Source organism: Pygocentrus nattereri, chromosome 8 (assembly GCF_015220715.1).
Source record: "Pygocentrus nattereri isolate fPygNat1 chromosome 8, fPygNat1.pri, whole genome shotgun sequence".
Classification (NCBI taxonomy): Eukaryota; Metazoa; Chordata; class Actinopteri; order Characiformes; family Serrasalmidae; genus Pygocentrus; species Pygocentrus nattereri.
In genome coordinates, this window is record NC_051218.1 from 13880014 (window position 1) to 13894850 (window position 14837).

The following is a 14837-nucleotide window of genomic DNA, read 5'->3' on the forward strand; positions in this document are numbered from 1 at the left end:
CAAATGTTTACCTATCAATCTCAGAGATTGTCGTTTTTCAAGATGGCATTTTTGGCATCATCGGTTTGGCCATCCTTTCCTCATATTATATTCCTCTATATAATATAATTTGCTTGTTTACTCCCTGTTGTTATATATTAAACAGGTTGATGCTCTCATGCCGTGCCAATCCACCCAGCAGAAACTAATGTTAATCTAAATGGTCATGCAGACTACAAATGTAAGCTTTTAGCATCATAAATAATGAATATATTGTGTTGCAGGTTGTGAAGGACATTTTTAAAAGCAGTTGCCATCGTTGAGGTGTATTGTGAATAAGAGGGAGATAAACAGACATCAGGGCTGTCTGTGTATAATAGAAGTGGTGAACTAGTGAAGTATGTAGTATGTGAATGTGAATCATGAATGTATATACTGTGTCAGTACTTATATCAGGGGCCCTGTCAATGTTTTAGGGGGTTCACCTATATTGAATGGAAAACAAATGTGATATTTGATGTTTAAATTGTTACTTCATTGTTGTTTATTTTTGTTTTTTGTTTGCTTGTTAGTTGTTTTTTGTAAATATATGCTCATTCCAAATGTGGTCTCTGTAACATCTTCCAAAAATTTGGCATATAATCATGTTTACAACTACATTACCAACTACACACACATTTTCCAAACTACTTATCCTTCTGGGTCATGGGGTGCTGGAGCCTATCCCAGCAGTCATTGGGCAGGAGGCAGGATACACCCTGCACAGGTAGCGAGTCCATCGCAGGGCATGTTACCAACTGATCCAGTTGGTAAAATCTTTTTTGCCATTCTTCCATCATATTTCCAAGTCATCAGCTGTGAGCCTCTGTTTTCATATTTTGTGCTTCATAATGCCCAAACTTTTTCAATGGGAGACAGGTCTGGACTGCATGTAGGCCAGTCCAGAACCTATGCTCTCTGATTACGCAGCCGTGACTCTGTAGGACATGCAGAATGTGAATTGTTGAAATATGAACATCCCTGAAAAAGACATTGTCAGTGTATGTTGCTGTAATATGTTCAGATATTTCAGCGTTAGTGATTCCTTCACAGATGTGAAATTATCCATACCATGGACACTAACTCCAATGCCATAATAGACACTGGCTTTTAAACTTGATGCTGGTAACAATCTGGTCCTTTTCTTCTTCAGAAAACACAACAACTATTATTTATAAACAATTTGAGTGGTTGACTTGTTAGACCACGATACATGTTCCCACCATGCATCAGTTCATTTCAGGTGAGCTCAAGTCCAAAGAATTTGGCTGCGTTTCTGAACGTTGCTGACGTCTTTCCCACCCTGCGTAGAACAGTCTTAACTTGCATGTGTAGGTGTAGTGCATGTTCCCAGACCAGTGTGGTGACATCCATCACAGAAGCATGCCGGTTTTCCATGCTGTTCTGTCTTAGGCACTGAAAGGGATTGTGGTTTTTTGGCCTTGCCTTTTATGAACAGAGATTCACTGAGTTTTGAGACTGTGCAACTACAGTCACTCACTAAGGAACATTGCTAAACTGCTAGATTAATTGGTGATGAATTTTGTGCTGAGCAGGGTTAGGATGTAATGGAATACAAGTATACAGAATACAAAAATCCATAGTATCCGCATTCAGTCAGAGTAGTTTTTTATTTAGTATATTACATATTTTTTTATTTAATATTTTTGTTCACACATATATATATATATACCATCTTTCAAAGAAACACCATCACTATTTAAGTGAAAATGGATGCTTTAGAAACACTGAAGTTTCTTCTAGAGCTTGAGTGGACTGATAAATCACTGCGTTGACGAGTTACTGAACTGAAGAGTCTCCTCAGTACTGCACATGTTCAGGAGTGATAAGCTCAGCTTTGGTAATGCACTAGGCTTGTGCATGTGTTCTGTGGCAAGGTACATACATTTTATTAACTGAAATCACACAGCTGCTCACATTAAAGTCAAATTTGTAAGATTTTGTTATTGGGACGTGGTGAACTGTTGTTTTAGGTCATGATAAGGCAATGGAATTATGGGAGCAGCAGTGGGGTGAAGCAAGTGATGAGTCAAAATAAGAGAGAATTTTGCATTTGTTTTGTATTCATTTGAATTTTAATGAAACATATTTTCAGAAGAATTATCTGAATAAAACTGTCAACTAGTAGCAGCAAGGCACACACACACACACACACACACACACACACACACACACACACACATATTCTAAGCCGCTTATCCTTCTGGGTCGTGGGGGGAGCTGGAGCCTGTCCCAGCAGTCATTGGGTGGAAGGCAGGATACAACCTGAACAGGTCGCCAGTCCATCGCAGGGCAGACACACACACAGACCTATACATTCATCCCAATACTCACACCTAGGGGCAATTAAGCATGTCCAATCAGATTGACTGCAAGTCTTTGGACTGTGGGAGGAAACCTGAGAAGCAAGGAACCTCGACCCCCATCTTTGCTCACGAACACTCCTTGTGTAGCCAAGCATGATTGCATTACTTGTTTAAGTTGTTTTTTGAACACTACGAAACATTTTCAGTCTTAAATTGCCCTTTTTTGGAATCTTTCGCAGACATCAATTTCATATTAATTGTACACAATAAAGTTGATAAGGTAAAACATGAAATATCTTTTCTTTGTTCTGTTTTTATTTGAATATTATTTGAATAATATTGAATATATTATTGAAACCCAGTGAGATTCATAGATTATCTAGGCTCCTAGACTGCCTAAATACTATTAAGTATTGAACAGCAGACAGTTTCTCACAGCTCAATGCAGATAAGACAGAGGTTTTGATTGCTGCTTCAGAAAAGGTTACCCCTGTGATTAAGTCTTGGGCTTCTTTCCTCTCCCGCCCACTCTTACTTGCATAGGCGGTATTTTTAATCAATCCTTGTCGTTCAATACTCGTGTTAAGCAGCTGACCAAATCTTGTTTTTCCTTTTTAAAAGAATATTAGTAAGCTGAGATCTGTAGTTTCACATGCAGAGCCAGAGATGCTTCTACACACCTTTATTTCATCTCACATTGACTGCCGTAATGCTCTTTTTTCCTCAGTTAGCACATCTTCAATGGATTGACTGCAGGTAATTCAGAATGCTGCTGCATGACTACTTGCAAGGTCTAACAGAAGGAAATATAAAGTCCTTTATTAATATTTCTTCACTAGCTTCATGTTGTATATAGGATCTAGAGCACTGCAAGGTCAAGCTCCTGAATATGTCCATGTGATCCACTTCACCCTTTATTTATCAGCTCGTTCTCTTATGTCAAATAAGTTAAATTTACTGTCTGTTCCATGTAACTTGCTTTAAGACTCATGGTGATGGAGCATTTGAGGTCATAGCACCTAAACTGTGGGACGCTCTGCTCACTCCTTTAAGGTCGGCTGATAAATGAACTACTTTACTTACTTACTCAGAGTTTTCTGTTTATTTGTGTTTCATAAACTGTCCAAGCTTTTTTGAACAATTTACTCTGTTAAGAGTTAAGACTAGATTTTTTCATAATCATTAGTAAGCTAATTGTCTGGAAATCATACTGCATTTGCACTGTAATCAGTTTTGCATTTTGATTTTAGTTTTTTTTTTGTCATGAACACATGCAGACTTCATTAAACTTCATTAACTGGAGGCACAGCAGGGCTAACATATGAAAGTGTGCATTTTCAGTTCTCCTCTGGGAATTAGCTTCAGAATTCATTTTGATTTTCTTCAGTAATTACACTCAACAAGAGAAAAAAGAAGCAGCACACCGAAAGAATTATTACCTGAAATTGAAATTCATTCATTCCTGCCATTCAAAAGCGTGTGTTTGTGCAGAGTGAGTGAGTAATCACCTTCGGCTCATTTTTAAAGGGATTACAATGCGTCCCCTCATCTGTGCAGCGCTGGTCTGGCGGCTCTAACACTGTGTAATAGGTATTAATGAAAATCATCACCCTTAGGGCTGGGGGAGTTCTCCCTCTCTGTATAGGCGAGCTTTGAGGCGTCCGTATTTTACATTCATGTTCATTTGTGAATAAACCTCGTCAAAGGGTTGGCAGAAAGAAAGCCGTCCCTGTTTTTCCCTGTTGTTAATGTGTCATCTTCTTTCTGCATTGCAAACCAGGACAAATGCACTAAGCTGTGTACATGAGCCTGTGGTGCATTCAATCTGCTGAACATCTAACGGTTTCGGGTCGTGTTATTGACCAGCGTTCTCTGTTTACATGGGATACAAATGAATGCAACCTGTGCACATGGCTGGCTACTTGCACTGAGGGTCCACATGTGTTTGTAGCATCTCTGCTGTTTTCCATTCATAGTGAAATTGTGGATGAACAGAGAGAGAGAGAGAGAGAGAGAGAGTGAGAAGGGGGGGGGGGGGATCGGTGGTTACTCTCAGAGACTGGTCTCCTTTACCACAGTAGTCTGGCTGCTGGGCCTTAAAGTACTCAGTGAGTAGCAGATCAGTTGCTGAAGAGCGCAGTCTGTATTAAGAGGATTTACCCTCTAATACTATGCATGACCTCTCCATCAAATGCATTTGTTCTGTGCAGAAGTCTTAAAACCTGTATTTTGTACTGTCTTGGACAAATGTTTATTTTGAGGACAGGACCATTTATTAGGACAGGCTTTATTTTTGGGTTGATATCAGCCTGAAATGAATGAAAGTCAATAGAGAGTCTCTCTCTCAAATGGCCTCATTTATATGTATGGTGCCTCCCCAAGTTTCAACTTCATACTGCTGTGAGTGCAGGGACTAAACGAACTCCTACTGAGTTCAAATGTAGGAATTAATATTACACTGCAGATTTTACTCTGAACAGCCTTTACTAAGTTTATCTCAGAGCAGAATTAATTTGATGGTTGATTTCATGGTTTTTATGTATATTAACTCATATGCAATTATGAAATTATCTGCTGATGATGCATTGAGACCAATGTTTGTATGGACCACAGCCAGCGTGAACGAAAAGAAGCTCATGTGGTAATGAATTCCGCCCCAATCCAGTAATCATACTTACCGCCTACTGAGCTTTCTTGATAAAGACAAATTTCAGTGTTTAAAAGGAGTCAGATATAAAGATGCAACATTAAAGTATTAAATGGAAAGCTAATAGCTCTCTTGAGCACATGTAATCAAAGGCAATATCTTTTCCACATGGTCTGAAATATTTATAACATCTATGACATTATCCTTTGGTGATGTATTCATCTCAATGAAAATCAGCTTACTGCTGACAGCAGTTAGAAGAATATATAGGAATGCATAGACCTTCAGAGCTAAACCTTTTTTAATTACACTATGACCAGACGTATCCAGACACCTGACATCATTAATGCTTCTGTGACTGAATGCAGTTAAATTCCCCATAGCAGTGTTTTAACATTGTGAAGCCTTTCCAGAAGAGTAGAGGCTGTTACTGCAGCAAAGCAGGGAACAAACTCCCTATTAATATCCCTGATTTCAGAAGAAATGTTGTATAAGGAGGTGTCTACAAACTTTTGCAGCTGAACTACAGAGACCAAGGAAGCTTTGGAGAATTTTAAGTCATAATAAATGCAGCTTCAGCAATAAGATATGACCTATTTGTGCTTAGAGTTGCACAAATCACCACAGATAGCTCAGCATCTTCAGAAGTACACTCTGAATACCCGGAATTCTTGATAACATCACTGTGTACATCTGGCAGACCTGCGTGAATGTGAAAAAACTGCTGAGTCGTGAAGACACATTGAACTCTAGCCTCTCCCAAATGGTGCTGACTCAGATCTCCCAGTGTTCCACTGTCCTGATTTATGAACCCACTCCATTATGTCCAGCTATTAATGTAATACCTTTGATTTTCCAGCAGTGGAAAAGCAGATGCGCCGTGTGGCACCTAATGACAAAGCTCGCACACCTCTCTGAAGAGATCTGAGCACAGAACTAAGAAATGCTACCAATCGACCAGAGCTCAGCCGCATCACCATTTCTGAGACCGAATGCAAATTAAGTAATATCATATAATTGTAATGTTACATGAGCTGTTGCACTCTCAGTAGGAACTGAATGACGCAAAGAAGTGATGGGGCACATAATGCAACTGTTTTAAAGGGAGGAAAAGGAATCAAGCTCGAAAAACATGTTTGCGCACTGAAAAACAATGATACAACACTGAGTCAGTGAAACATTTATTAACCACATATTTTTATTTATATAATACTATTTCATAATATTTCTTATAATGATGAAATCTAAAAGCAAATGATTCTCTCACAGAGGAACAGATTTAAAACATGGGATTTGTCCCACATTGAATTTAAAAATACAAAGCAAAACAAAAAAAAACCCAAAACAAAGATACATTCTTTCTTGAACTCACTGGATCACTGTACATACATCAAGTTCAGGTGGTCAACCTAAATGACAGACATGAGACAAGCTGTAAATCATCTCCAGAAATACTTCAAACAGCTGCCATAAACAACAAGACTAGAACAGTTCATTTTTTTTTGCTTCAAACACTAAGCACTATCCACATCAATGACATAGCCATGGGTCAATAAGAGAGAGGGGCAGTACATGCACACATTTCAATGGCTCAGCCCTGAACATGTACACATGTGTACAGCTTTAATAAGAATTCCCATACGTCCTCATCACAAACTCTAAAGCCAGCGATCATGCCATCCAGCATCTGAACAGTGTTCCTATTGATCGCCTTTCAAGTGTAAACAAGCCAATAAGGATAGGACTATAAAGACATATTGTGGGTAGCACTGGCAAACACTGTTTTAAGAATGGAATAGTACACATAAGCTATTAACAAGGTCTATGATGCATTTCTACAAAATGCCTTTGTAGAAATCATGTTTACCTTTTTGTTGTGAGGCAGACTGTACCCGTTAGTTTCAATTTTGTATCACTTTATTCTAATTCAATTACTTTTGATCATCAAACTCCTTACACAACTGCAAAATTAGGAAAATAAAAACAGTGCATGAGTTCACATTCCAAAAATACTGCATATAATTACTCACAAAGCACTGCAACCCAAACATCGTACATGCTTGTGAAAATACATCTGTTTAACAAGAACTCATATAAAGTATGGAATCTATTCTTGATATATAGTGTATTTATAGAAACAATATATGGAAATAGCAAAGGTCCAGCCTCAGCTTTAGTCTACATAAATTGAATTATTTCTCTCAATTCCAAATTTTGCAGTGGCCAGTTTCCAATATCAATTTCTCAGTTTCCACCAATATGGCAGATGAAAGATAACAAACACCTCCTTTGACTTGTATGAAGATGAACACTACACTATTTAAATCCATAGCCAAACAGCATTGCCAAAGTGCTTTAACATGCTCAGAGGAGAACACCAACTGCTTGACCCAAGAAAATAACAATAACTGGTGTATCTCTCTAGGAACATGGAATCAGGCTTGTATGAGTCCCACAATCAATCAGGCTTGTATTCTCATCTTAAGGAACCCCCATTATGGATGGCATGTAGTAGAGCTGGTACCAGCTGTTGGGCTCATCTCTGCAAACCACATTTTTATGCAAAACCTTGTATCTATGAAGTGGTAAGTTGATAGAAGGGAAAACATTCTTAATTTTAATACAAGTTATTTTAGACCTCTTCTGTTTTTCCAATCATCATGAAATGTTCCCACACAGAAAACAATGGAATGGAGAAAAAAAACGTCACAAGATTTTGATATGTCAGCATTTCAAATTTAAGTTTAAAAAGCGCTTTCCTTTCCGTTTCTTGACATCTATTAGAAATTTCTCATGAGCTTGTTGTAGTAAGCACATAGGGGACATGAAAAAGTGCAGAAAAACTAGTTTTGGCTTCATTCTTCTCACCACAGTGGTTCCAATTTGATATCAGACATGTGGCACACCAAATATATCATTTTCAAAATCTGCATATAAAAGGCTATACTTCTCTGCTGTTTACTAGGGGAACTAAAATGACAACACACAGGAGCACAATCCACAGCTGGAAACCCAGAAGTCACAAACGACATTTCAGACTTCTTTAGAAAGTCATGCATCAAGTCATCAAATACTACAGTTCAGCACATGAAGACGAATTGTAAACAATAAGCACAATGAAATGCTTCAGAGTGATGGAAACTGTGCTCAGGAGCCATCTTCTCAAACAGGAGGCAGAAGAACATTATTTACCACACATTCTCATCCTTTTCTCTATGCGAGGGACAGCAGGTCGCATTTCAGGCAAGTGTTTTGCACCACCCTGAAAATAAAAAGTAATACTGTTCGATGCAGGGAGCTCTTGTGCCTCAGTGACTCTGCCATCAAACTCCCTGAAATTCACCAGTCACATTCTTCTCTTTCCCCCTGAAAATCTAAGGACCCATCAGGGTTTCAGATTTCCATTCCTCACTCATATCTTAGATATCAGTGTCTTAGTAGCTACTGAATCATTCAACGTACTTACTAGCAAGGCCGTATTAAGGCAGTCTAGGGCTTTGGGGTGACATGCACCAACACATTCATCACAAATGAGAAATGCTGAAAAGACCACTTGACACTGACATACAACAGAATAAAAAATGGCTTAAATTAGTCTCACTAATGCATGGCCTCTCTCCACTAGCACTGATTACATGCACAGGTTAGTAAGTAAGGGGTAGTAAGTAAGGGGGGGGGGTCTTTTTATTTATATTGTTCTAATTTTGATCTGAGAAGTCATCCAGTTCAGGGTACTCAGTGACTATTGCAGGTCCACCTTCCATTTGATCTGACTGGTGAGTACAGGAAAAATGGCTGTGAAGTAGTCTACTTGAAATTTTCTCAACTCAGTGTGGCCAGAGTGCTCCACACAAAAGATAGCCGCACCCAGCGCGTCCGTCTAGTGTGCAAAATGAAAAAAGAGGAAAAAAGGCTTGGTGTACAAAAACGTCCAATGTGAACCCCCACTAAAATGAACATAGGGTAATGCTGACTAACAGTAACTACTTATGTCAGTAATTGTACGCATGTCATAAAGTGAGGTCAGATGCAGTGTAAAAGAAAACTGCCTGTGATACTTTGGATCTAAAATCTCTATCAATATTAGCAAACCTTCCTGATCTTTTCGTAGTTCTTCGATTTACAATAATGCTTGCTGGATCCTCTAGTGGTAGAGGTCCCTAAAGCCCATTAAGTTAATATAGCCTTGATTACCGGAAAAGAAGCCTTGAGAGTAATAACTGACTAATAATTCTAGAGTTTAAGGGGTTCAGCCTCTTCATGAGTATATTGAGCATGCCTCCCAACATTACACTAGAACATGACTTCCTCGCAGCTGCCATAGTCACTCTCCATCATGTCCGAGTCTGCGCGGCTGCGGGGTCGTCTTGAAGGTGACGTGTGGCTGGAGGAGCCACAGTCTGCATATGAAGGCTGGGCCACGCTGAGACGCACGCTGAGCCGTTTGTAGCCAGCCGAAACATTGTCCATGCTACGTGTGTGATGGGTAGGGTAGTAACTGATAGCTGTGTATTCATTTGGACACTGCGAGCTGGGCAGTGGCAGGCCGTCTGGCCCCAAGAAGTCATCCAGGTTCTGGTTACTGTAACAGGGTGGTAGCGGTGCGCGTCGGTCATTGCGCTCCAGAGGGAACGGGAAGCCCCCGAATCGAGAGTTTCGCCGAGAGTCTGTGGATGACATGGTGGGGTATGTGCTCTCTACAATGTCGAACTGTGGGAACTCCTGCATGGTTGGGCGCCCAAAATAGTCTGGATCAGCGGGGTACACTGCAAAAAAGAAAGGAGAGGATGTTAAATTCATGCACTCATTTATAATACATCTGTCAAAAGTTTTAGAACACCTTGCCTTCTTTATAATGTTTCATTTCCACTCAAACAAGTGACAGTTTAGCCAAAATTCTAATTTACACAATTGCCCCTCCTTACACTAAATGCAATCCATCATTGAAGACATGTTTGGTGTCTGAATATTTCAGACTTTACACTTTGACATGCACGAGACAAGTCAGCAAGAGTTTTATTAACATAAACAAACTTGGGGTATATTTTTCAATACTCAACTTCAAACTTTCCTTGATTTTTAAATAATAATTATCAGTTTTCTTTTCCTCTAAACTTTAAATAAATTAATGACTGCATTTCCATCAAGATGTACATACGTAGATGAAGGATTTGATCATTTTTTGTATTATTATATTATACATATTATATTGTTCAATTGTCTGATACAAATTTTTAGGTGCTAAAATTCAGATAACTGATAACATCAGTCGATATGCATTTAGAATTACATTACATGTTATTTTTAAATATACTTATTTTATAGAGGTTTTATTAAACATTCATTTAGTGACTGATATGATTGTCAGTTCTCAACTCTCACATTTCTTAAACAAGCACAAAATTTCAATACTATACATATTGTACCAGAATTCTTTGTTATTGGTTGTGGTTTCTGTTACTTACCTCCAATTTTTCTCTTTATAAAATGTTTTTGTGTGTTAGAACTAGTTATTCGCTAAAGCTAAAAGCCTGGGTTTGGATACATTTATCAGATTTTTTTATTTTTATTTTGTTCAGATTCTCCAGTCTAGCCTGTATAGCCGTCATAGAGTTAAGCAGGGGGTGATTCACACTGTGGGCCCCACAATGTTTTCTGTGATAAAACTGTGGGTGCTCAACACAGATATATCAGTCAGGCTCTAGTGGTAAAGATACTCTCGTAATGAAAACACATATGAACAGACCTTGAAGCTGTGATGTGAAAGCATATTACACAGGGCAGTGTGTAAATTTTGATAAAAGGTGCTCAGTCCTGCTGGTTATGGAAGCAAAAAAAGGGATTTTTTTGCGCAGGTCTCCCCAAGTTATCCGTCCTTCAAACTACCTGAATATCTAAATTTAAACATAACAAATCATAGACTCACCTTCATAACTCGCCTCCCAGTTGTTTTTCACGATGGAATCGTTATCAGAAATGGAGGAGGGAGGAGGTGGGAGGTTAGGGGCCACGCTGCACACCACAGGGCCCTGAGCCTTCTGGGTCCGTGAGCTTGACTGAGCCAGCTCCCTCTGGTCACGTGGCTTCAGGGAGCGGAAGGGGCTGTGGTCCAGGTCATTCCCCGAGCCAATCAGGGTGCTCATCTCCATTGGTGGTGTGTCCTGTCCGTCACGCATCATGCTCTTGGTCAGGCCTGTCGGAAAGTAGCCGTTGGAGTCCTGCACACAGCCAGATTTGTGCTTCTTGTGGCTGATGTAACGTTTCCGAACGCACACAAAAGCCGCAACCAGAAACAGTAGCCCCATCACACCCGCACAGATCTCAGCAATCTCTACATATCCAATTCCTCTTGATATCTGAGGTAATGGATCACAATGGATGGAGCCCTCTGCCATTTTACAAGCAAAACCACTGGGGCAGGGGTTTGGAGAACAAGCGTCAATCAAGGTCTGACATCTGCACAGATAAAAACAAAGGAAAAAGAATGAGGCTTTTAGTGTGCTGTTTTAACCCAGTACAAATATTGTTTCAACTTCCAACATTTGCAAAAATTTAGAAGTAACAGGAGGAACAAATTGCTAAAAATGACAAAAAAAACACTCGTTACTATGCAGTTACTGTACAGTTACCTGGTGTTTATAGGCTCTATGACTGGTTTCAATTTGTCTTTTAATAATACATTCTGGTTTAATAATACATTGGTTCAATGTTCTAAAAACACTGATAATACACTCAAAAAGTGTACAGTCACATTATTTATCACAATAATATGCAACATATCAAATTGCCCACCCCATTCCATATCCTATGGCTCATTATTCATTTGTTACATGCAAAATAATGTAAAATAACTGAAGTTTAGGGAACATTTTTGGAGACCTCTCTGGTGGAAATGTGAAATTGCCTGCAATGTGTGTTTGTAATAGTTGTGCTTCAGACCCCTTCCCTGAGTGGATGAATCTGATGATTGTGAACACACTGAAGAGTATTTATTTAGAAGTTAGGAGTGAAGAATGCGTGTCTGGAACCACAGATAGATTTTTGAAGTTTAAGGGATTTATTAGGCATCCTGCAGTGCAGGAAATTAATTTATTCATTTTTTTGTGGATAAGGATGAATTCATTTATACTGGTTCCAGATGTTTTTGAGCAGCAAGCCCCAACGTGTGAAGTAAGTGAGATAAGTGAGTTTCTGTGTGCTATTACTGAGAGGTACTAAATTCATTATAGAAATGCTTTGTGCATGAGATATGTAAAATAATAATTGCCCTGCAAGGGGTTATTAAATTTGAACGTTAGTATTATTTCCATGTTCAGTAATACAGTCCATACATGAGTGTTCAAAAGCCTGTGAGAAATGTTTGAATGCGAGAGAACAGGAATATACTAGTGAGTTTTATGTGGCAGCTGCATATGTCACTATGCATTCTAATTTTTCACCATCCTCAATATGAACTGACATGCTGGTAAACAGTACAGCATGGTAGTTGGGGGTACTCTGAAAGATGTTGTTCTTTAGTTTATCTCTGTGGGAAATTAGAGTCAGAAATTTTCAAAGCTTGAGCCAATTAGCCAATGAAAGAGGTCAGATATGCGTTGAATTGTAAGGCACTATTCCATTAATTCAAAGGCACAGAAATACATCTGACAAATGCTATAGTGTGCGCACAGATACACACACATATACCCTCACACAGACAATCTATATATACTGTTTGGATTTTGCATTTATGAGGGAAAAGAAGAAAAGCATATGGAGGCATGGTGCTAATTCTCATGCAAACTGTGCTGAATCCACAGTGGCCTTGCCAAGAACATGACTGAGATAAGGTATGTGTGATCACACTGAGCCATGCTACAGTATGTGGTTCTTACCTGCTTCCAGCAGTTTGTTCAGGGCAGTAGCACATGTAGCCTTGGAACTTTGGTACACACAGGCTGCCAGGCAGGCATGGCTGAGACGCGCAGGGGTTGTTATCCAGCTCACAGCGTGCACCAAAAAAGCGCAGTGGGCAGCTGCAGCTCAACTCTGGAGAGCAAAATTCAGAAAACATCGCGTCTTAACTTCAGAAAGAGAAGCTGTCATCCTGGCACTGGCACATCCACAGAGATCCAAACAGAGTTATTTGAATGGAGATCAAACACCAGGACGGAAATCACTGAGCCTGACGTACTAACACATCTTTTGAAAAGGAAATACATTTGGGGTTATTATCTCCCTAGCTTCATTTCCATAATTGTGTTGCAGTGAACAGTGCTTCTGCATACAAATACACATATAGAAATTTCAGCTTAAGGTCACAGTTATGAGAGCGTTCTGAGAGATGCAGCTCAAATAAACCAACATCAAGTGGTCAGATTGGTTAATTTTGTTCCCACTCTTGGTAGCATGCTCACAAAGAAGTTACTTATATCCAGCACAGAGGGATCTTCATCACTTTTTTAAGGGCAATATCATAAAAGAAAGTTGCATTTAAAAATCAGTTACTTGTAGTTTTAAAAGGCCCCTATCCCACATGCTCTACAATTTATTTTTTTACACCAAAGTACACTTCACATTTTTATGGCTTAGAATTAAACAGACTGTTTTATTATAGTGCCGTCAAGATCTCCATACGTAAATGGCCGCTGTTCTGAGTGGCTCCTCTGTAATGTCCCTATTTCAAAAAGAACTTCAGGCTGAAACATACCTTATAACTGCAACATGAATGGCTGGGCTAGTCATGAAGTGCTACAGGCTGAATAGGTGGATAATATGCAAATGCACAAAAAGTAATTTTAAAACTGGCTGTTTATGCTGCTTAGTTCTCTTATATGTCCTGTATTACTTGGGAGTGAATGGTACATTCTGAAACTTTTAGGTAGCAAATGTTTTTGAAACAATTTCATAATATGGGTCCTCTAAATACTTATTATACATGCTCGATAAACAATTTCTGGAAACTTATTTGTTGTTTAAACCTACATTGTCATTAATTTCGTGCTGTGTTAAATATTTCAGGGAGTGGGTTAATATTGCCATATGACCATTCAAGGGCAAATAAGAGCAAAAAGCTCACTTTATTGCAGATATTCTGTTACTAATTAGTACTTTTCATAATGATATGGCAATACAAAATGCTAAAGAGGGTTAAGAGGGCATTATCCCTATTTTAATGCATGCTCATTAATGCATGCAGTGCAATCCTCACCTCCGTTAAAGTTTTCTTCACATGTCCCTCCATTCTCACAAGGGTTACTGGCACAGCCGTCCACTCTGCAACATTGGTACATGCCAAAGAGTTGGTTTCTCTGTGAACCCAGGCGTGTCAGCCCCTCCTCTCTCCTCAAAGACTGGCCGTTAAACTCCACACTGTCCAGACAGCCTTTGAAGCCTGGTGCATGGGCCTCTGCACTGAGGTAGGGGCTAGCAAGCAGCAGGGCCCCACGGGCCTGAGTCAGTCTGCAAGGCTCTGGCAGGACCACAGAATTAGAGTGGGTGCCGTCCACAGTCAGCCTGAGCACGGTTCCATTGATCTCCAGAGAGACATGATGCCAATGTCCATCAGCCACTCGGTGGCCCCTCACGTGTAGGCTTCCAGGGAGAATGTTTCCACAGCCGTAACGGAACAGGACCTCCCTCTCAACCACCTGATCACAGGGAGGCATGTTAAAAAGTAGTCCAAAAAAACATGCAGGCAATGATGAGCTAGAATAACACATTTCAGTATAGAAAGATTATTTGTCATCATTTTCCACATTTTAGAATGACAGTAAAGTTTATCAAAAGACTATTAAAATTATGAAATAACACCTATGGAAGGACGCAGTGACCAAAGATGTGTTAAACAATAAAAAAAATTCTTA

The 14837-nt window shown here is 39.4% G+C and overlaps 1 protein-coding gene across 1 annotated transcript in view; it reads right to left on the bottom strand.

Moving 5' to 3' along the window:
• Positions 1 to 6168: 6168 nt before the first annotated feature.
• fat2 (FAT atypical cadherin 2) overlaps positions 6169 to 14837 on the bottom strand; it is a 51162-nt gene continuing 42493 nt past the window's right edge. The window contains exons 22-25 of the mRNA XM_017690040.2: positions 14183 to 14621; positions 12867 to 13020; positions 10919 to 11448; positions 6169 to 9758 (exon numbers count right to left, since the gene is read on the bottom strand). Coding sequence (XP_017545529.1) covers positions 9286 to 9758; positions 10919 to 11448; positions 12867 to 13020; positions 14183 to 14621 — 1596 coding nt within the window. The 3' untranslated portion in view covers positions 6169 to 9285. The remainder of the gene's footprint in view (positions 9759 to 10918; positions 11449 to 12866; positions 13021 to 14182; positions 14622 to 14837) is intronic.